Raw genomic sequence first — 23,841 nt, 5'->3', positions numbered from 1 at the left:
AGATGAGCTAGAACAATGAGAGGGATTATAGATGATCTAGAACAATGTGAGAAGGTATAGATGAGCTAGAATTATATGAAAGTTGAGCAATATGAGGGGGTTATAAATGAGCTAGAACAATATGACCAATTTATAGATGAGCTAGAACGATATGAGGGGTTATAGAGGAGCTAGAAGAATGAGAGGTTATAGATGGGCTAGAGCAATAGGGGGCTTTAGATGAGCTAGAACAATATGAGTGGTTATAGATTAGCCAGAGCAATATGAAGGGGTTATAGATGAACTAGTACAATATGAGAGGGTATAGACGACCGAAAACGATATGACTGATTTATAGATGAGCTAGAACGATATGAAGGGTTATAGATGAGCTAGAAGAATGAGAGGTTATTGAAGAGCTAGAATGAGATGACCAATTATTAATCCCTTTATGGAGAAACCACAGGTTTCTTTTTTTAGGCTGTCAGCACAGATTTCTTCCTGTTTTGTATTGCTTTGTCCATTAATTTCCTGTTCTCTTTGTAAGGGAGGTAATGAGCACACCGGTCACCTGTCTACGACGGAGAGAAAAAGTAGGCATCATTGTGGACATCCTGAGTGACACTTCATCAAACCACAATGGATTCCCAGTTGTAGAAAATGATTCAGGACAGGTGAGAACAGACCATAGTTTGGTGATCATTTTTTAAGTCAAGAAGAAAGTTTGAGTGTAACAAAACATCATCCAGAGCACACAATTATTGCAAAGAGCATGAAGTGATACGAGCATATACATATGTACATGGGAGTAGCGCAATAATATTCCTGGCAAAATATAGCATACTAGAAATCTAAAACAACAAGAAAAGTACAGCAGCGCACCATACCATGAGGCGTACACAGCAACCCACTTATAGAGGCATTGAGTCATAACCGAATAGGAAAATAGCTATAGGAGTCTATCCAGTACAAGATCAATGGGGGATAGGCCTTGTAACGGATCAACCAGCACCCCGACAGGGTACCTCCGTTGACAGATGCTCCTAGTGCTTCCCAAGGGCTCCAAGCACTCCACCAGACACCATAACCACGTCAGACCCCACGTACCGCTGCAGCTTGGTTGGGGTCTCGCCGTCTCCTACCCACCCTGGACCTACGACAAGGCTCCAGGTTCCCGTGGGTGAACTTCTTTCCCCAGAGAGTGACCCAGGAACAAGAACAGGAACAAGCTCTTACAAGAGCTTGGTGATTATCCAAGGGAGTATGAAGAGCATAGCAATCCCTTGTTGTAGATCCCCCCCCAATAAGAGACAGGACTCTCGATTGAGGGTGAAGTATGACTCAAACCTTAATGGTACAACTGCTCTTTTATACAGTTTTCCCCCACAAGGTTACCGCCCAGGTGGACCTTGTTGGGGACAGGACATGGCATTTACAATCCAATAGAAACAGGGTTTTACACTCAAGTCATTCCCATACAGTGTACACAATCCCTCCCCTCTGGCTGATTACAGTATCCTATGCAGATGAAAGTGTATACAGGAACTAATTATCTAGCCATCTGGACAGAACAATGGGAGGTCATTAACATTAACAACGGGACAGAAACAATCCACATTCCATTTCAATACACAAACAATAGGGAAGTCTGTCTATGACAGTCTGTATGTCTCTCTCCTAGATAATGTGTATTCTGTGTGCTTGTCTTCAAGTCAGACTTCATGGCAATGGTCTATAACAGTCTAAGGCTGGCCATACACTATACAATTTTCTTATTCAATTTCCTTTAGATTTACCTTAAACTATGTAGTGCAAGGGCCTGCCTGATTGCATACAAATTGAAAGTGTTTAGGTTTGACCCTATATTACATGGTTTTGGTAAATCTAAAGGAAAGTTGAACAAGAAAATTGTATAGTGTATGGCCAGCCTAAGTCTCCCAGTGTAAAGTGGGAATAAATCTTCATATTTCTATATGAAGATATTGCTGACAAATATTACTGTCCCATCTGAAGCAATTCAAACCATTAATTATCTGCTCCTCACCTCCAGTGACAGTGAATACCGTCACAGGCCTGCTGTAGCTAACCAGTAATCCCACAACGTTTTATGTTTCCCAGGGCATTCAGTGATGCTGAAAAATAAGTTTCTCTAAGTGCAATGTTTGGCCCATACGTTCAACCCATTCTCGATGTATCGGCAGCTACTCCGCCTCCCAGTGCTGCAGGATGAGATTTCTGGCTTGGAACAGAGCCCTATTAATAGCTACCCAGGAGTAATCAGTTAATTGGGGATCATCCAATTTACCCAATAAGCACATTTTGGGGTCTAAGGGCATTGCAACTTGGAACGCCGTGTTCAATATCTTGGTCAAATACCTGTGGAGTTTTTGACAACGCCAAAGCACATGGATAAGGTTGCACTGGTCACAACAACACTTGCAACAGATATGAGAATCTAATAGGCCTGTGGCATATAATTTATTAGGGGTGTAGTGAGCCTATAAGATAATGTTCAATTGTGAAAGCCTCTGGGATGCATCTAGGGAGCTAAGATAAACAGTTTTCAGGACACTATCCCATCGTTCCTTCCCAAAGGTGCCTACATCTTTCTCCCAACATTCTAGGGCTTTACAGGGATAACCCTGTAGGTAGGTAGGCTAAGAGGAGCATCCTATAGCACTGGGAGATTAGACCTTTTCTTAGATGGCAAATTTTGAATGAGGTGGACAATAGGGGTAGGGGACAGATGCCAGTCCCATGTGCAGCCACTGCATGTTTGAGTTGCATGTAATAAAAATGTATTCAGTTCAGGAGCTGGAACCTAGTCTGCAACTCCTGAAAAGGGAGCAGCTCCCCTGTCTGAAATATGATGTAAGTGTGTGAAGCCTTTCGCTCCCCACCTAGGTGCAGGCTGTAGTTTGGCAAATTCAGGGATAACTTCATTGTGCCAAATAGGAGCATAGCTAGAAAAGCCCTTAAATCTTTCTAGCGGTTTAATTTAGTTCCAGACCTTATGCATCAACACATAAGCAAGATAGAGCTTATTGGGTTTGACGGAAACTAAGGGCTTTCAACCCACCTGGTAAATCCTGGAATGTAGTACAGGACTATGGCAAGAGTGGAATCTTTGTAGGAGGAAAAGTCTGATCCTGGCCAGTGCGGAGGTGCTGTACCTGGGCAGCCAGGTAGTAAAGCCACCGGTTAGGTAGTGCAATGCCTCCTTTCTCTTTGGGTCTCTGTAACTGCTCCAATCTAATTCTGGGTAACCTGTCCCTCCAGAGTAAGGACCTAAAAATAGAATTACCTGTGCGAAAGATTCGCAAAGGTACCACCATAGGGGTATTATGCACACTAAATACAGTTAGGTCCATATATATATATATATATATATATATATATATATATATATATATATATATATATATATATATATATATATATATATGGACACAGGCACAATTTTCATACTTGTGGCTCTGTCACCAGAACCAAAAGACAACAAAGGCATCCAAATGAATTCCCCCACATTTTCAAGGGATCAAATCTAATTGGACAAATATAATCATAAATAAAATGTTCATTTTTAATATTTTGATCAGAATCCTTTACTGGCAATGACTGCCTGATGTCGGGAACCCATGGACATTACCAAAGACTGGGTTTCCTCATTTCTGATGCTTTGCCAGGTTCTAACTACAGCTGTCTTCAGTTGTTCTTTGTTTGTGGGTCTTTCTGCCTTTAGTTTTGCCTTCAGCAGGTGAAATGCAAGCTCAATTGGGTTGTGATCGGGTAATTGACTCATCCATTGCAGAATATTTCACTTCTTCTTTTCCTTCAAAAGCTCCTGGGTTGCTTTTGCAGTGTGTTTTGGATCATTGTCCATCTGTACTGTGAAGCGCTGTCCAATCAACTTTGCTGCATTTGTCTGAATCTGGGCTGACAGTATATCTCTAAACACTGCAGAATTCATCCGGCTGCTTCTGTCTTCTGTCACATCGTCAATAAATACCAATGACCCAGTGCCACTGGAAGCCAGGCATGCCCATGCCATCACACTGCCTCCACCATGTTTTACCAATGATGTTGTGTGCTTTGGATCATTAGCTGTTCCAAGCCCTCTCCACACTTTTTCCTTCCCGTCCTTCTGGTACAGAATAATCTTAGTTTTATCTGTCCAATGAATGCTTTTCCAGAACTGGTCTGGCTTTTTTAGATGTTTTTTTTTTGGAAAAGTCCAATCTGACTTTTCTATTCTTCAGGCTTATGAATGGTTGCACCTTGTGGTGAACCCTCTGTATTTGTTCTCATGAAGTTTTCTCTTGACTGCAAACTATATATATATATATATATATATATATATGGACACAGGCACAATTTTCATACTTGTGGCTCTGTCACCAGAACCAAAAGACAACAAAGGCATCCAAATGAATTCCCCCACATTTTCAAGGGATCAAATCTAATTGGACAAATATAATCATAAATAAAATGTTCATTTTTAATATTTTGATCAGAATCCTTTACTGGCAATGACTGCCTGATGTCGGGAACCCATGGACATTACCAAAGACTGGGTTTCCTCATTTCTGATGCTTTGCCAGGTTCTAACTACAGCTGTCTTCAGTTGTTCTTTGTTTGTGGGTCTTTCTGCCTTTAGTTTTGCCTTCAGCAGGTGAAATGCAAGCTCAATTGGGTTGTGATCGGGTAATTGACTCATCCATTGCAGAATATTTCACTTCTTCTTTTCCTTCAAAAGCTCCTGGGTTGCTTTTGCAGTGTGTTTTGGATCATTGTCCATCTGTACTGTGAAGCGCTGTCCAATCAACTTTGCTGCATTTGTCTGAATCTGGGCTGACAGTATATCTCTAAACACTGCAGAATTCATCCGGCTGCTTCTGTCTTCTGTCACATCGTCAATAAATACCAATGACCCAGTGCCACTGGAAGCCAGGCATGCCCATGCCATCACACTGCCTCCACCATGTTTTACCAATGATGTTGTGTGCTTTGGATCATTAGCTGTTCCAAGCCCTCTCCACACTTTTTCCTTCCCGTCCTTCTGGTACAGAATAATCTTAGTTTTATCTGTCCAATGAATGCTTTTCCAGAACTGGTCTGGCTTTTTTAGATGTTTTTTTTTTGGAAAAGTCCAATCTGACTTTTCTATTCTTCAGGCTTATGAATGGTTGCACCTTGTGGTGAACCCTCTGTATTTGTTCTCATGAAGTTTTCTCTTGACTGCAAACTTTGACAATGATACGCCCACCTCCTGGAGTGTCCATCACTTCTCTGGATGTTGTGAATGGGTTTTTTTTTTTACCATAGAGAGGATCCTGCGATCATCTACCGCTGTTGTCTTCCGTGGACGTCCAGGCATTTTTATGTTGCTGAGCTCACCAGTGCGTTCTTCTTTCCTCAGAATGCACCAAACTGTTGATTTGATGACTCCTAATGTTGCTGCTCTCTCTTTGATGGACTGGTTTCGTTTTTGAAGCCTTACAATGGCCTCTTTCACTTGCATGGACAGCTCCTTTAAACGCATGAAGTAGGTTCACGGCAATAGATTGCAAATACCACACTTAGAATCCACTCCAGACCTTTTACCTGCTTAATTGATGAAGCAATAACAAGAGTAGCCCCCACCTGGCCATGAAACCGCTTTTTGATTCAGTTGTCCAATTACTTTAGGTCCCTTGAAAAAAGAGGGATGGCTTTTCTTTAGAGCTGTAATTCCTAAACCATTTCTCCAATTTGGATGTACATACCCTCAAAGTAAACCTGAGAGCATGCACTTTCAGCCCATATCCATTATGTAACTATAGCTTCATAATGCTTTGGTAGATAACCTGAACAAAACTAAAATTGTGCCTGTGTCCAAATGTATATGGACTTAACTGTATAACAGCTGGGGGACATAGTGATCATTTTTATTAGGTTGGCTTTTCCAACTAGGGAGAGCCATCGTTTACCCTAGATTTATATCTTTGCTCTCTTGAACATGGAGAGGAAGGGGTGGGGTCAACGAGGCCATCCAATGGCAATACAGCAGATTTGAACCAATTAAGGCCCAAGTAGGTAAACAAAGTAGAAATAATGAACATAGCAGTACGCAGGGAGAGCCCAGTGTCACCCAGGAGGAGGAGCATATCCTCCAAGCATAACATTGTTTTCTCATTTAAGAGACCATATTAAAAACCCGCAATACCCTCAAGCAGACCTAATGAGGGCCGCTAATGGTTCAGTGGAGACGGCAAATTGGAGGGGGGGCAATGGGCATCCCTGCTTAGTACCTCTCTCCAGTTGAAAGGTCCCCGAGATTCTACCCCCCACTCTAACGACAGCACTTGGATTATGATACAGCAACTGAACCCAAGAAATTAATGTATCCCCAAATCCAAAATGTTCAAGGGTTTTCCAAAGGTACATCCACTCAATACAGTCGAATGCCTTTTTGACGTCGAGCGACAGCGAGTGGCACCCTGTGGTATTAGTTGGGCTCTGCATATTATCAAACAAGTGTCTCGGGTAAATTGCTGTCAATTTTTGTGGCATAAGTCCGGATTGATCTGCATGGACAATATTGAAGATCACCTTGTTCAACCTGCTAGCTAAAACCGTGGCCAGCATTTTAAAATCTGTCTGTAATAACGAGATGGGCCTGTAGGAACCCTGGAATGTAAGGGGCGTGCTAGGTTTTGTAAAGGGTGTGGTGATCATACTGCTAAATAAATATCAGGAAAAAAAGGTGTATTCTGCTCCAGGACCTTCCTGTGTTCTAACCTGGGGCTTAATATTTGTGAACTGTGTGTTTTCTGAATGCAGGAGTTTCCTTGGCACACAGTGGAGAAATTGTCTGTATGTAGCGCCACCTTGTGGTTCCTGCAGTCATGTCCTGTTGTGTTTGTAATGTTATCTACTCTGACATGTTCACTTGCCCAAGGGCCCAGTAGTTGGTGTTTTCCTTGCCTAGGTGCATACTCAGACGTGATCAGTCGGCGCAGGTTCTGTAACGGAATGTGCGCTCTCTTCACTTTTTTTTTTTTAAATATATACTTTCCGGTGATGTTTTTAATGGATCTTACTGCAGGTAAAATTGAATGTGTTGACTGGTATTTTTTAAGTGGCCTGTAGCAAAAATGTGGAACCATTGATTTCTAAAATTCTCAGCTATTGGTGTCCTTTTTACAAGCTCTTGTAACCTATTCCCAATCTCTAAAAGAGGTTATAATAGCAGTGATCTCCAGCAGTCTCATGGCTCAATCTCCTGCAGTTTGTCTTAACATGGTGTTAAACCAAAAACCCATTTAGTGATCCAGCCAGCAAGTCTGTTTTTCAACTTCCCTTAACAGTCCAAACTGTCCAGCAAAAGTGGCAGTTAGAGGTTTGGGTTAAAAAAGACACAAGTCCATCTAGTTCCTGTGTCAAACACTAGGTCCACGGTCCAAATTTGGCCTGTCTGGCCATTTATTGCGGCCCTCACACCTATCTTGTAGCTGCGGCACTCCCCCTTTTCTCTTCTCCTACTTTGTCTCATCATTCGACAGCAGAGAGGACAACAGAACTTTTCCGTCAGATCCTGCGCCTCTCTATGCAGTTGTGGAGAGGCTTGTCTCTGCCCACCCCCACCTCAGCAGTTGGCAGTAGAGAGGACGACAGAACTCCTGCAGATCCGACACCTCTGTGTGCAGCTGCAGCACCCCCTCATATCAGCCTCCCCTGGTCTCAGGATTCAGAAGACTCCTGCGGATGACTCCAGCCCTCCTCTGGTCCTCCTCCAGGCCCTGCTCTTTCTGCTTCCCAGATCTTGCCCCCATTTACTTTCCGTAGCATCACATGGTAAGAGGGGTGCACTGTGATATCAAGGAGGGTAGGGGACTCTTGGCTCCTGATGGTGGTGGTGGGGGGGGGGGGATGCTCTGGACATCTAGTCTTATAGATGCAACCGGCCCTTTCAGGGCAACCAGAATGTTGCTGTGGCCCACGCTGAAATTGAGTTCAACCAATAGACAAAAACAAATAGAAAACCTCCATATACGGTACCCTTTCTCCAGACTGACAGTGTTGCTGTCCAAGGGTGTCTCTGTTGCTCCTCCATCCAGCGTGGAGACACGCTAAAATGGGAAGTGTTACTGGCTAGATCACCAGGAAAAAAGTCTAAAAGAAAACGAATGCAGCCACCACAAATTGCTAAGCTGCAATATATACATTTTTATTGTTTTGGCAGAATGGGGGGTCCCCCTAGGGTGTGGGACAGATTAGTTACATGACAAAACGTTTATGTAACTAATCTAAACAATGCTTACTATGTCATGTAGGAAATCACAAATCTCCCCACTTCAGACCCCCGAAGAAAGGCCTGCGTGCCTGAAACGCGTCGGGTGGGAGGATTTCCTTCAAGAAGTCAACATGTACCATTGAGTATATGCAACACAATTCTCTCCATTTTCTTTTAAAAATTATACCTATATACTATCTGTACAATCTATGTGACCTGTTTGATCTATGCAAGATCAATTTTAAACTTTGTTTAATAAAATGATATAATTTTTATCTACTTGTGGAAGTGTGTTTGCCGGTAAAGTCCCACACCCTAGGGGGACCCCCCCCATTCTGCTTGTTCAGTTCATAGGGATGTTGGCAAACCACTTCTAAGCTTTCACATAGCTGGGGTATACAATTTCTAAATCATTTTTATTGTTTTGGGGTTTAATTCAGCTTTAATTTACTAAATGCATCTTTGTCAAGTCTCTGCTGTCTGACAATCCCCTGCATCATGTTTGCAGTTTCTATCTGCTTTACCAAGTCCACAGCCTCAGAAATTCTCCTTTGGCATAATTAATACTGAATATCATGGGTGCCCCTTTAATGGTGTCAGGTGCTGCAAGATGGTTTTCCTTTGCTTACAGTCTCTGTCTCTTTTTCTTTTTACAGCCACCACGATTGTGTGGTCTGATCCTGAGATCTCAGCTTATCGTTCTTCTAAAACATAAGGTACGCTATGAACCCCTCTGTTGCATCATACTGGATTGCTTAAAGTGTTCTACAGGTAGTATGGATCCTTGCTGTGACTGATACAAAGTGTGGCTTAAGCAGCCCATAGATGATTCCCCCATTAACACAGTCAGTGAGTATGGGGGATGCCTTTTGCAGTATCATTGTGTTCTGCTAGTGTGTGTCTGCACTTTCCTGGCCTGGCAGAACACAATAATTACTGTTAGCGGCTACAGCCACCGGTAGTAATCACATGTAATAACTCTGACAGGCTGGTTGTACCTAAGTCGATCGGTTGCCGACCGCCGCAAGTACATATACTGCGGCAGTCAGCCCCGGCCAGGCAAAGTGACGTACCGGTACGTCACTAGCCTGTCACTGGCTTGTGAGCCAATAGCGGGCGAGCGCGCGCCCGCCCCGGCTCGTTCCCTAACCAGTCAGTGCGTGTGACCGGCGGACCCGATGTCCGCCGGTCACTCGCGATCGTTCGCCGGGAAGGGAGAAAGGCAAGCGGCTAATATAAACAAGCCGCCTGTCATTCTCCCCTATGTAAAAATGGAGATCAGACGGTTCTACTATGTAGGACCGTTGATCTCTGTTCTTACACCAGTAGCCATGTCCCATCACAGTTAGAATCACGCCCCTAGGACACACTTAACCCCTCCCTCTCCAATACAGTTAACCCCTTCCCTGCCAGTGTCATTTTTACAGTAACAGTGCATATGTATAGCACTGATTACTGTAGTAATGTCACTGGTAACCCCAAAAGTGTCAAAAATGTCAGTCAAGGGTCCGATATGTCCGCCGCAATGTCGCAGTCCCGCAAAAAAAATCGCAGATCGCCGCCATTACTCGTTAAAAAAAAAAAACAACAAAAATGACAAAAATCTTTCCCTTTTGTTAGTAAACGCAATAACTTTTGCACAAACCAATCAAAATACGCTTTTTGCTATTTTTTTTTTTTTTTTTTTTTTTTTTTTACCAAACATATGTAGCAGAAAACAAATTGGCCGAAAATGTTAAAAAATTTTGATTTTTACTTTTTTTTTTTGGGGAATTTCATATAAAAAAAATGTGAAAAATATTGTTATTTTTGCAAAATTGACGCTGCTTTTTTGTTTATAGCGCATGATCAAAAAATCACACAGGTGATCAAATACCACCAAAAGAAAGCTCTGTTTGTGGGAAAAAAAAGGACGTCAAATTCGTTTAGGTACAGCGTCGCACGACCGCGCAATTGTCCATTAAATTCACGCAGTAAAAAATCGCAAAAAACCCCCTGGTCAGGAAGGGGGTAAAATCTTCCGGGCCTTAAGTGGTTAATCGACTTTGGTACAATCAGCCTGCCCATAGATTAATTAAATCTCAGCTGGTCCCTCCTTTTACCGGCTACGTGTCGATCCATGCATGGCTGGTTTTAGGGTTTTTAGTATTACTCCACACAATGTAAAAGCAAAAAAGCATTTAGTCCCGTCATGCATTCAATAAATAGATTTTAAATTATTGCTATTATAACTGTCTTCACCATATATCCATTCACAATTTTGTACACAGCAGAAATCCAACTTTTAGTGGGTATGTGCAGTGTCAGCTGGTAAGCCTGTACTGCATTGCACAGGGCTGTCAGACTTGCACATCTATGTTTTTGGCATAATGAGATTTATATGGTATGAAAATAGCACATGTAATAAAAGGTAGTTTGATCCTCTCAAGTTGGTTTAAGGTTCACACTGGCATTAAAAAGGGTGTTTGAGAGGCGTTAAAAATGCCCCTTAAACCCCCATGCAGAAGATACAATAGACAGCACATAGTGCTGTTCACACTATCAAAACTTGAAGCGTTAGCGTCGCTTCAGAATTAAATCTCATGTCGAGTCAGGAGGCGTTTGAAGCTTTCAATGCCTCCCATTGAAGTCTATGGTAACGCTTCACAAATGCTTTGGAAGGCAGTTGCTGGGCATTAGGATTAGCCTATTAACTGTAATGGGATATGCGTTTGTGGAGCAGTATTTTTACACACCTTACCACTAGGCAAACGCTTCAGAACTGCTCATAGTGCTTTTGGGGAGCATTTTTAACTCAATGATTTGTAAAATGCCAGTCTCACACCCATACTAATGCTAATTAAAGCGAGTTCATTGCCCATACTTAACGCCATAGGGAGGAGTGTTTGTTAGGCTTTAGAAATTTAGTCAAGTGTAAACAAGCCTTTAAGACCCCTTTCACACTGGGGCGACCTGTCAGGCGACCTGGTCGCCTGACAGGTCGCCTGCCATAGAGAAGCTGTGGACCCGTTCTAATAGGAGCGACACAAGTCGCTCCGACTTAGAAAAAGGGTCCGGAGCTTCTTTGGGGCGACCCGGAGCTACCTGCATTGACTTCAATGATATGAAGTCCGTGCCGGCCGCTCCGAGGTCACGGTGCGAGCTGCGCACCACGACCTATGATGTCGCCCTGGCAAGTAGCGTCGCCCCAGTGTGAACGGGGTCTTAAGCCATATTGGTTACAGATATGCTGTCAGGTAGATATTCAATTACCACCCTAAAGCTGACCATAGACTGATCAAATCTCGGTCGGTTCAGCAGGTACCGACCGAGATTCGATCCTTGTATGGACAGGCTGATTGTACCCAAGCCGATCCATCAATCGACTTTGGTACCACCAGCATGCCAAATTTTTCGCATGCGATTATTGCTAGGTACAGGCACGATCACGTACATGACCCTGGCAGTCGCCTTCTGGTTTTGGGGCAGGCATGCGCCCACCCCCTGCCTACCTATTCTTCGCACACAGCACGAGTTTGGCAGCTGATTTCCGCCTATGATTTCAGCTGAAATCAGCTGACCGGTTGTGTCCAATTACACGGTGTTCTGTGTTTCTGTATTGGTTGAGCCAGATGGACTTGTGCCTTGGAGACTTGCTGCTGACTTCCAGAGATCAGTGATGGAAAAATGTCTGCTTCATGTGTTTGGGGAAAAAGACCCCTTTAATTGCCCTATTTGTTGTGTGTATATATATCATGCAAAGTGTGTTTTTTGTTGTGGTGGTGGTTTTTTTTTTTTTTTCTCCCTAACTACTCGATCCTCTTCTCTGTAGGTGTTTGTAGAGAGAGAGAACATGAGCCCAAGTCTGAGGAGCTTAAAGCTGAAGGATTTTAGAGATGCTTACCCCCGCTTCCCACCAATCCAGTCTATACATGTGTCACAGGATGAGCGGGAGTGCCTAATGGATCTCTCGGATTTCATGAACCCCACGCCATACACGGTGCCCCAGGTAGGTCAATTTTAATTTATTTTACATTGTGTAGACATTTATTTTTCTCATCTGAACCCTGAGGTGGGGTGACGATTGGACTTTCTTGTGTAGGCTAGCTCTGAGCCTGGGCCTCTTGTCTGGTCTGGCCAAATGCCTCCCTTGCAGGTTCTAAATAAGGCAGCCTATGGCTATGAGATAGCTGTAAGGCTAAAAGCACAAAACATAAATATGCACACTAGATTAAAACAACTGTGCTCATGCATGCTTCAGTTATTCCAACTGAGTGTACAGACTTGCCCAGTTAGTTTTGAAACCATAGGCTTAATGCGTCAGCCTATCCAAAACCGATAACTGAATTTCCCACCATGGTTCTATATCTCTTGTAGAGTCCAGCTACAGTTGGTTGGGGTTTCTGGCACAACACCAACCCTGCTATATAATCAGCTCTCTCCTGCTGTGTTCATCGTAATGTTATAAAGGAAAGTCTCAGTAGGAATAAAAGATCACTTGCTGGTCCAATTATTCATGGTAAAATAAATAAATAAATCTGAGCTTCAGAAATGATACGCATAACCATTTGGCAGAAAAACACCACTTCTTCATTTCTTGCATTTTTGACTGTGAGCTCCACCTCTGTATGAAGCCCAATATATGAGCATTTATATAGGGCAGTGGTCCTCAACTCCGGTCCTCAGGGCCCACTAACAGGCCAGATTTTAAGTATTACCTTGAGGAGATGCAGACTAGAGTACTGCAATCACTGAGCAGCAAATGAAATCACCTGGGATGTATTTGTTATCTTGCAAACCTGGCCTGTTAGTGAGGACCAGGGTTGAGGACCACTGAAGTAAAAACAAAGCCCAGTAGCTATCACCCCCTCTGCTATGCCCTCCCGCTGTCATTCTAACTAACCAACACTCTGTTGTCAATTTCATCTTCCTCCCACCTCCCGCTTTCATTTACACCCGTCACCTCTTTTGGAACCTTTAACCTTCCCCAGTCATTCCTCTTCCCTCACCTCCCACTGCCAATGTAGTTCTGCTTCTGTCATTCTCCTCCAGCAATGACATCTTTAAAATAGATCAGATTGGACTGGAATGCAAGCACTCCCCAGTGTGAAGTGCTGCAGTTCGCCTGTCATATCGGCGTGGCTGGCTGATACGAAAGTGATTGATACCAGGGAGGTGGTTGGTAACATTAAATTGTTGTTGGTTGATGAAAGTTCAAGATGAGCTCAGATGGGGCATGTGTTTGACACTCTATAGAATGTACCATTGTGCAGTCATTATAGGCCTCCCCCCTGCATGAATAGTGATGGCATTAGTCTCAGGTGAAGCCTGCTGCCCGATTACAATTCTGTCACTCAGGACTCATTACTTTCTCTCTTTGTGATCTACTCGGTTGAGCGGCGGGGGAGTGAGGGGGACACGCTGTCAAACATTCTAACTCCACTGGTAGCACTGACCTGCAATACTTGGTGTCTCTCCCTAATCCCTCCCCAGGTCCATAATTTAGGTAATTCCCGAGTTGTCTGTTCATTGTTATGGAGAGTCCATAAGAGCGGGAAACCATCTTTGGCCTTTATTACGATCACAGCAGCTAGACCGAAATGGAAATTCTTGTACTGAGATCTTGTTACTAGAGAGCCTGACCAAAAAAGATTATTTATCTGGCCAGTATCCACACAAACCTGAAATATCAGGGTACTGTGGAGCTGTCCTTTTACAAAACCTAGTAAAATAGAGCTGGTACTTGTGTTGCCCACAACATTCAATGATATTGATGCAAATCAATGTACATATTCTAATCCTTGTGTGTATGCAATTCACAGGAAGCATCATTACCGCGCGTGTTCAAGCTTTTCCGTGCACTTGGACTGCGGCATCTGGTTGTGGTAGACAGTCATAACAGAGTAAGCACACCATTTTTTTGTTCTATCACATTTTCTAGAATTATTGCAGGTGAGATTTCTGAAAATGAGAAGAGCCATGACATTAATAAGAAACATTCCAGCTGTGATTTTCTTTCCAACCTGTGCAGGAAGAATGACAGCTGGAATCTGTTTGGTTAGTATTGGCAGCCCAGACATCACCTTTTTCTCCAGATGCTATTAGGTAAAATAAGGGTTGATTTATTAAAACTGAAGAGTGCAAAATCTGGTGCAGCTGTGCATGGTAGCCAATCAGCTTCTAATTTCAGTTTGTTAAATTAAGCTTTGACTAAAAAAAAAAAAACCTAAAGGCTGATTGATTTCTATGCAGAGCTGTACCAAATTTTGCACACTCCAAGTTTAGTAAATCAACCCCGTAGTCACTGTTATGATCCAACCGAGTAAAAATGGCAGCCTCTGTAATGCGTTTATAGCTAGCATGGCTAAAACAATTAGGGCAGATATAGAAGAAAAACATTTAATACAGCTCTGTAATCCATTAAATATCATTGAATATATTTGTTAATGCAATAAGTTTAAGTGCCTGAATGTAACTGAGATCTGCTGCACTGCAAGAAGTTGATAGCTAAAGTAGGGGAAGGAAGGAGGAGCCAAAAAGTTTTGCTGCAGGAGCATTCTGATGGGATGATAGAGCAGAGTGACAGAGCTGAGCTCATCAGTCTGCTGTTTCTCCTTCAGGATACACTGATCAGCATTGCCAGCTATAGCCAGCAGCACTGATCGAGAGAACATTTTCCAATAGGCTGGTTGTACAAAAGTCAGTCAGTGAATCGACTTGTGTACAACCAGCTTGCCCATACCTGTACCGAAATTCAGCTGGTCCCTGCTGAACCAACCAGATTAGGTATTATTGAGCTACAGCAGAGAAAAAAAGTGTTCTGCCCTACTAGACAGGACTGTTCTGTGAGGCAGAGCCCTGTAAGACTCTATTTACACTTGTGCAACTTCAGAGTCGTGTGGTTTTCATTGTGACTTGCAGTGTGACTTGATTTGTCTTTGGAGGAGTGCAACTTTGTTGCGACTTTGAACATTGATAACCTATATGGTGTGACAGGATTCCTTTTTCTGCTGCAGTGATTAGGGTTAGTGTTATGGCTAAGGTTAGGGCAAGAGTTAGGGTTATGGCTAAGGTTAGGGTTATGGTTTGATTGGGCTAGGGTTGGGTTTAGGGCTATGGTTAGGTTAGGGTTAGAGCTCATTTCTCTTGCAGAAGGGACACCAGCAACAGAGATGGTTGGACAATTTTTTTGGGAGGGGCTTCTCTGCAGAAGGGATGGACTGGGTCAGGAGGTCAAAAAGCAGACTATGATGTGATTGTTTGTGCTTTACAAAGTATGCAGGTGTGACTTTCATGTGAATTTTGAGGGTTTACATTGAAATCTATGGCCCTCAAGTCACATGGAAGTTGGACCAATGTAGTGTGGTAACTATTTTAAAGTCGCACAGATATAAAAGATACTCATTGGTAAACCTGGGTTGCGACTTGTCATGCGACTCTGGGGTCCAAAGTAAGTTGCGCAAGTGTGAATGGGGCCTAAATGTCAGGAGTATATAAGAATAAATACAAATCCTTGGGCAAGCAAAACCACTCCCGTATACAGTATATCCAGCTGTAAGCCTTTAACTCTGCTTTAGCAAAAAATCCAAAGCACTTTATCCAGCTTGCCAGCACAAAAAACAAAAAAAGAATAAGAAAGGTTAAATAACATTTAGATTAGAGTATTGTACTGGGTTAGCCTTTGATTATAGCAGAAAGTTTGGAGTTTAACAATATCATTTATTGGCTAAATAGAAGTTTATAAATAGGTCTTTAAATAACTTTAGCCAATAAAGGGTAACTCTCAAACTCCAAATTTTCACCATGAACATTTTACATTAATACGGAATTAAAGTCTCATTTTTAAAAAAATGTGAGCAAGCAGGCTCTTCAATGTCTTGTCTGCAATAAAATAAATCTACCTGCCTGCTTGCAGTCTTTTTTTTTTTTTTGGAATGTACACTGAGCTGTGCATGCGCAGCTCGGTTTGCATTTCAGCACAGATCCTGTGTGCCAGGATGACTGAACTCCTCCGCATGTACAGGAGTGAAGTTAGCTAATGAGGATGTCTGCAGCCAGAAATTGTTGTAATTTTATGATCCCAGCACAGAACATCAGTGCTAGGATACCTGTTGTGAGATTGTTATTCACACATAGGAGGGGACTTACTAAAACTGGTGGACACAGAATCTGGTGCAGCTGTGCATAGGAACCAATCAACTTCCAGGTTTTATTTGCAAAACTTAAGGCCCCTTTCACACAGGCGGACCGTTCAGATCCGCCTGTCAGTTTTTTTTGGTGGATCTGAACGGTCACCCCATGCATCTCTATGGGGCCTTGGATGTCAGTGGAGACATGTCCGCTGACATCCCATCCATCAAATCTGGATGGATGGAGCGATTCCCCCATGAAGATGCATGGGGACCGGACAGCTGTGTCTCCGCACACAGCACAGAGACACAGCTGTCATCCTCCTGCTCAGCCGGGGATCGGCGGATTGATCCCCCCCGCTGAGAAAAACTGAGTCTGCCGATGGACTCCCTAGTGTGAAAGAGCCCTCATTGAACAAGGTAAAGTTAGAAGCTGATTGGTTGCTATGCACAGCTGCACCAGATTCTGTGTGCACGGGTTTTAGTAAACCTCCTCCATATTCTCCATGCACATTCTAGCATTACGCTGGGGGCTTCCGGGTGTGTGCCTTTGTGGAACAGCTAGGTCTCATTGTATGTAAGTGTGTGCTTTTTACCACCCTCTGGTTAAAATATCTCCAACCACTGAAACTACCAGAGTACTGAGGGTCTTTACTATTCCCAAGCTATGCCTCTTGCCCAAAAGCCAACATCACAGCCAACACAGGAATTGTGAAACACAAGGACTATGTGTGCTTCTTCACAAATTCTAATGTGCATGAGGGTGTGATGGCCCTAGTTAATTATTTTGATTTTGCCTAAAGCTAATTGGTTATTTAGTCACTGACTTGCTGGAACTAAATGTTTGTTGCATGCAGCTGACAACTTGCCAGCCCCAGGATTGCTAAAGAGAGCACTTTATCTGTCCTGCAGTGGCACTTCTGTGACTCATCATTGGGTTCAACCAGCAAGATATTGCTGCCATAGAAATAGGCAAGTCCCCTCTGCTTTACTAGCAATCCTGTTGTTGCAGTTTGCCTTCAGTGACAGGATCACTAGTATGACATGAGCCTAAATTTTCTAATTGCTTGTTATTTCTGAGATCCAAACATATTCTTTTTAGGTATCTTTCTGGTTAACTGTCTATAAACAGTACATTTCACTACTTGTTTAAGGAAATTCTTTGCTACCCAACCAGAACTGCTAACTCATTCTCTTCTTTCTCTAACCTGCAGGTTGTTGGTTTGGTCACTAGGAAAGATCTCGCTCGCTATCGGATTGGCAAAAATGGCCTTGAAGAACTATGCCTAGCACAGACGTGATAATACCTTTCCCTAGGTTCTAGCCAAATCCACTTTCATCTTCTTTCCTTGGAGTAGACGTTACTGGTTCTGTGAACCCGTAGCACTGCCAGACTTGAAGCCTCCTGAAGGACATTCAGACTCGTGTGGCCATACATGGCAAGACCTTTATTGTCAGAGCCCCTTCTTGGTTTACACTTCTGACATCAAAGGACTTAACTGTTAGAATAATTAAATTTGGCACAGGGACTACTGTCTGGCTTTGTATGTACAGATCAGGTTCAGGAACACATCCTGCTGTTAGAATATTCAGATCTAGTGCAGGCTGTCTGCTTGTGTCCGAATATTCAAACATGGTGCGGGATCGCTACTCACTTGTGCAGGAATTCTTCAGATCTAGAATGCTGTTCTACGGTGTTCAAATCTTCATGTCCTGGTGCTGGATCGCTCTAATCCATTGTTACAGATATATCAAATATAATTTTACAGACTAGCTTTTAAAGGGAACCTGCTCCGTGAGTTTTTGAGGGAGGCAGCCACTTTGTGACCCGGACCACTATCCAATTTAGGGGGGGGGGGGGGGGGGTGTCAGACATGCAGGCATAGTCCAGCTGCCTTCTGGCACTGGACTTGTGGCTCTGCCTCAGGCACATCTACTAAAATACTAATCTCCAGGTGGGAAATTAAATTGTTGGAGCAGGTCATCCAACCTGTGTGATTACTCTTCCACCTGGGAGAGGTCAGCTAGTAGGTGTCAGTCTTGCCCATAAACATGAGATTGTCACCTGATCAGGCCAAAAACGTGAATAACTTTTCCTGTCTATGGGAAGGCTAAGGGCTCCCAAGAAACAACAGTCATTCCGGCTTGAGGTATGTTGGTTATAAATGCACAAAATGGCTGCTTCTTTGAACTCAACAGGTACCCTTTATTTACAGGTTGTTGTCATACAGGTCATGTTTTGCAACTCTTTTAAAGCGGCACTTTCCCCTTGCTTATTCAGGGCAAAGTAATATTGTAACTCCACGACCACCACCACTTTTATACTCTTCTATCCAGTGACACTCCCATAGCTCCTTCTTCTGTGGTCATCGCTGCAAAATACTTGGTACTTGCAACAGGTATGAGGTAGTATGTCACCTCTTTCCATTATGCAGTGCTTAGGCCTAGCAGCCAAACTCAGGCGTGAAGGCTCTGACACCAGCCAGCGTTGGGTATTTTGGTAGCAGCTGCAGAAGGGGAGCGCTGGAAAGGTGTGTAGAAGATGGTCAGGGCTGGGCTTTCAATAAATATTGTCACTTTGCCTTGAGCAGGTGAGGCGATGATGCCTTTTTTAAATCTCACCAATATATCCAAGTTTTTTTCTTGGATCATTACACTGAAATAGATTCCGACAACAGATTTGACCAGAACAGAACTCGCACAATAGTCAAATCCACAATGCACTCTGGTGGTCAGGAGCAACAGCTTCTTACTTTTTTTTTTTTTTTTTTTTTTTTTTTTTTCATAACCCCCCTCCCCCCCACCCCCCTATTTCATAATTTAGGTTTTGATCTTTTTTTTTTTTTTTTTTTTTTTTTTTTTTATGTTTTATGCTTGTAAATGTGAGTTTGATATTTGCACTGAAACGGTGCTACAAAAACACTTTATTAAACTTCTGATTTTTAACAGTTTGATTTGTATTCAAATTAACATGTTCCTGTGAGCAGCAGTTATGGTTTGCAGCAGTTGGTGATGAAAATATAGGTTCCATGATAGATCTGTTATTTTGGTTGGGTTACATGACAAGCCAGACCACATCATCTCCGGGCTATATAAGCAGCACAAGTGTTTGTGGCTATGCTCTAGGCTTCATTTATGAAGGTGTCTTGGTGTACATTGGTCCCTTAGTATATAACATAATGCCGTTGCTGTGGAGCAGTACAAAGCTTGCAAATGTGAACTTGACTAAAAGCTCTTTTACCTGGGAAGGACTCCGCCAGCAGATCCGCCTGCTCAGCACATGTTCGTTTACATCCTCGGCTCCATATAGAGCAATGGATAGTCTGATCGGGTCCGCCTAAAGAACTGACAGCAGACCCAATCGGTCTGCCCATGTGAAAAGGGGCCTAACACAGTGTAATCCAGTCCAGATTGCCTAAAGATTGATAACATTGTCTGTAGACTTCTTCACACACACAAGTAGTTGTGTCAAAAAAAAGCCTTGCTGATATCCCTTTAAATATTACAAGGTCCCTCAATGACCGATAACCGGAAGCTGCAAGTTTAAAACAACATGCTTTGGGCACAGTCAGTGAAATATTTATGAAGGCCACTGAAGTCCATTTATAACAGTTGATAAAGAGTATTTAATCAGCGCTAACCAATAAAGGACGGAAAAAGCTGGTACCCCAATAAAGGCTAAATAGCCAGATATGGGGACCAATGGCTGCCAACATAATTTATACAGCGTTTATAACTAATAATTATTTTTTATAGAGAGAGACAGTTTTGTTATGCTGTCACCTACAGGAAGATGGCAAACAGAAAAATCATAAGCCAGCCCCTATATAACCTCTGTCCAGCACTTTTCTATCAAGGTTCCACATTGACATTGCAGCTTGAGCTGGCAGCTATACAGCAGCTATGCGGATCAGCATTCCTCAGCCTAGCTTTTGAGGCCGTACCCTGCTGGACTGGATGTGCATGGCTAGCCTCTAAGGGTGACCTTTAGGCACTTAGCAGACCAGAGTGTACTGTTGATTAGCTCCCTCATGTTCGCAAGTACCTTTAGGGCCATTCAGGACTTAGCTGTTTGTAATGAGCTATAGGGACAATCGGCCTACAGAGGTTCTATGTGCATTTCTGTTCCAACCCCCAGCAGAGTGTCTCTAATGGGCCATACACACTATAACATTTTCTGAAGACTTTTTCCTTTAGACTTACCAAAACCATATAATATGAGGTCAAACCTAAACACTTTCAATTTGTATGCAATCTGGCAGGACCTTGCACTACATAGAAAAGGTAAATCTGAAGGAAAAAGTTTTCAGAAAATCTTATTGTGTGTATGGCCCTTAACTTTCCTGAGCCCTTAAACCAAGGGTGGTTTATAGACTGCTACTATCACCTCAGATTCAGATTTCCAACAGTTTATTTCTAAAGTTTTTGAGGCACCGCAGTCTGCCAACATTGATTCAGATTTGCTGGGGATTATTTCTAACCTTGTTGGTGCAATTTGTATTACCCTGCACCTTGGAGATCGGCCTTCTTTTCCAGGCCTTGGGTCTTTTATTGCTGCAAAGACCTAGTCGTCTCTGCGGACTGAAAACACCCTTGAAAGGTCCTGGGACACACATGAGAGGGTGTTGGAACTTTCCCTTTTGAAAGGGAATTTGTAAGTTGGTGACCTGTTCCTATTATTGATACACCAATGACCCACCTTAACAGAAATACCACTAGACAGGTTCAGGGTGTGCTCGTCTTTTAGGATTTCCCTGAAAGGCAGCTAATGCCTCCTTTAATTTCCAGTTTGACCTCCCCAGCAGAGGGTCCAGTTTTTGGACCCTTGTAGTCAGAACCCTTTGGAGGGGTCTAACACCTGCAAGCTTAGATTGGTTAGGGCCTTGAAGGTGTGTACTATTGGTGGCTATTCAGCTTAAATCCATGCTAAAAAGGTCTGTACATTGTCTTGGACCCTTTGTCAGGGAGTTTCCCCTTTTCTTATAGAAATTCCTCTTACGTCCTACCCTCCGACCCCCCCCCCCCCCCCCCCCAGTAAAAGCTGACCTTATGGTTGGTACCCATGAGTTTGCTACCAGTTTCAGTGGTCACATAGCTATTCTTATCTGACATTACATAGTGTGGATTCTCACATTCTTGGATATCTGGTTTATAGGATTTGCCGTCCTCTCATCATGGACCATTACTTCCCTGAATCCAATGGGTTTGGGATATAAGGATTATGTGTTCACATATAGACCGGCTGGAAGACCTGTTGTCAAAAAATCTCCTCTGGGGTTTTTGTTTTCCTGTGGATTTGTCCCTGTGTTTTTTCTGTTGATTGCCTCTTGTTGGTCTAATTCTTCCTTTTTTGTTAGTTATGTGGTTCCACCTATTTTTACAGCCTCTCGCTTGTTCAGGCTTAGTGTTCCTTCAGGTGGAGTCATTCCACCATGGAAGGAATCTCTTCTATCCTCGGTTTCAGCGTTGGGTTGATCCTTTGTGGTCATTGGCCTCTTCCCCTGTTTTGCAGAGTTTCACCTCATTTTGGTTCAGATTCTGGTGTTGGTCCTTGAGGTAGTCCTGGCTTGCAGAAGTGCCTATTTCTACCATTTGCACCTGCCAGCAGCTGTTTTCCATCTCAGTTGGACTATTTTGGCTGTCCAGGCTGTTTCTGAATTGCTGAGCTTGATGGGCAAGAAGGCAAATTTTGTACTTGCAGGTCCCACCCCATTTTTTTGTTCTTAATCGTGGCTGGCTTACGGCTTATGACTGTTTGCCAGTGTCCCAACCTCTAGTAGCTGGCAGCATAACCCAATTGTTTCTGAATTCCTTTATTTCTTAAATTAAAGTAAAAGATTTTTCGCTACCAAATTCTTACTGGCTTGCCAGGCAAAGGATCTTCTGCATCCAACGTACATCTGGCCATGTTCGATGCTTGCTGCCCCTGTGTGCAATGGTTTTATTTGCCTGCCCCGGTGTCACTACTCCGTCATGTGACCTAGCAGTCAGTGGGCAGACAACTTATAATAAATAAAAAAATTCATCGCAACTGTATAAAATCATAGAAAGCTGCTATGCACTAAAGGATCAATAAACCAATAAAGTCAGTGGGCAGAACCACAGAACACAGTAGAGGGACCAGGCAACCAGGTGTGTTGGATGCTAAAGATTATTCAGACACCTTGGCTCTATAAGAGATGGAAGATCTGGCTCACCATCTGCCTGGTAAGTAGGTTGCCCCAGAGAGGAGCGATTGTCACTGGGACAGGAAGGCATGGACTGTTTTAATAACATGACAGAGGTTTTAACCCTTCCCAGTTTTACTGAAAAATGAATGTTTTGTCATAGTCTGTGTGTCTGTGTCCATACTGGAGGGATTTTATACCACTTCCTGTATTGACAGGAAGCTAGGGAAAATCTTTCCAAAAGGGTCACAGCAAAAAAAAAAAAAAATATAATCTGACACAGGCTTTATATACCCTTCCCCACCGTGTGTAACACTAAATGTAAAAAAAAAAAATCGAAGTTGGGCTAGCAGTTCATGTAAGAGGCTCATTCTTGTAGTAGTGATGCTGCAGTGCGTTTCGAAAAGGTCCTACATCCACCCATGTCAGTGGGTTCCAATTATAAGTTGATTCAAATTGTAACACCTCTGAAAAAACATGGCACCCCGTTAAATTGCACGCCATATACTGCTCTCATTGTAAACAATCATGAAAGGTGAATTTTAACGTCCGATGTCACCGGAACACGTGGAACAGACAAAATGGCTCCAGGAACAGACAGAGGACCACGATTCTTCACCAAGTGACCACTAGCTATATATGCCAAATACTGCGGATCCCAACAGGGTTATCACATTGTATTAGTGTGTTGCTGTGTGTGTGTGAGTGTGTTTTAATTGTGCAAGCAAGGTGTGTGAGAGTTTTTGTCTTCCTTACAAATTATTGTTTAATTTCATCTGAATATGTCCCAAACATTGCTGCTGTTTCTGAAATCCTTTTAATAAACCACTTAGTTCAGTTAACTCCAAATGTACTTGGTCTCTTACTGATGCTGTACCTTTTATTGAACAGAAGATGGCAGTGTACTACTGCCCAAAAAAAAAAAAAGTTAAAAAATGTTAAGATTGTGTTTATATTTTATGTGCAAAAGCCATTAAAGTATACTATAAACATAATAAAATAAATATGTGTATACACTGTATACAATTATATATATATATATATATATATATATATATATATATATATATATAAAAAAAATGTGGAATTTTTGTTGCAGCTAATGCTAATAGAACAGTGTTTTTCAAAATAGCCAAGGGACTTCAACAAAAAAAACCTTTATTTTGTAGAAAACTGATCAAAATTAGAGAATAGCAATACACCCCTCACATTTTTGTAAATATTTTATTATATCTTTTCATGTGACAACACTGAAGAAATGACACTTTGCTACAATGTAAAGTAGTGAGTGTACAGCTTGTATAACAGTGTA

At 42.7% G+C, this 23,841-nt stretch overlaps 1 protein-coding gene across 1 annotated transcript in view; it reads left to right on the top strand.

The window, feature by feature from the left end:
- The window catches only part of CLCN7 (chloride voltage-gated channel 7), a 101,808-nt gene extending 83,597 nt beyond the window's left edge, over positions 1 to 18,211 (top strand). Inside the window, exons 21-25 of the mRNA XM_082260006.1 lie at positions 527 to 653; positions 8,911 to 8,970; positions 12,066 to 12,242; positions 14,056 to 14,136; positions 17,577 to 18,211. Of these exons, the coding sequence (XP_082116132.1) occupies positions 527 to 653; positions 8,911 to 8,970; positions 12,066 to 12,242; positions 14,056 to 14,136; positions 17,577 to 17,663 (532 nt within the window). The 3' untranslated portion in view covers positions 17,664 to 18,211. The remainder of the gene's footprint in view (positions 1 to 526; positions 654 to 8,910; positions 8,971 to 12,065; positions 12,243 to 14,055; positions 14,137 to 17,576) is intronic.
- The last annotated feature ends 5,630 nt before the right edge of the window (positions 18,212 to 23,841 follow it).

Source organism: Pelophylax lessonae (genome assembly GCF_965119305.1).
Source record: "Pelophylax lessonae genome assembly, chromosome: 6".
NCBI classification, from domain to species: domain Eukaryota; kingdom Metazoa; phylum Chordata; class Amphibia; order Anura; family Ranidae; genus Pelophylax; species Pelophylax lessonae.
The sequence above is the reverse complement of the archived record's forward strand: the minus strand, read 5'-3'. Positions and strand labels throughout refer to the sequence as shown.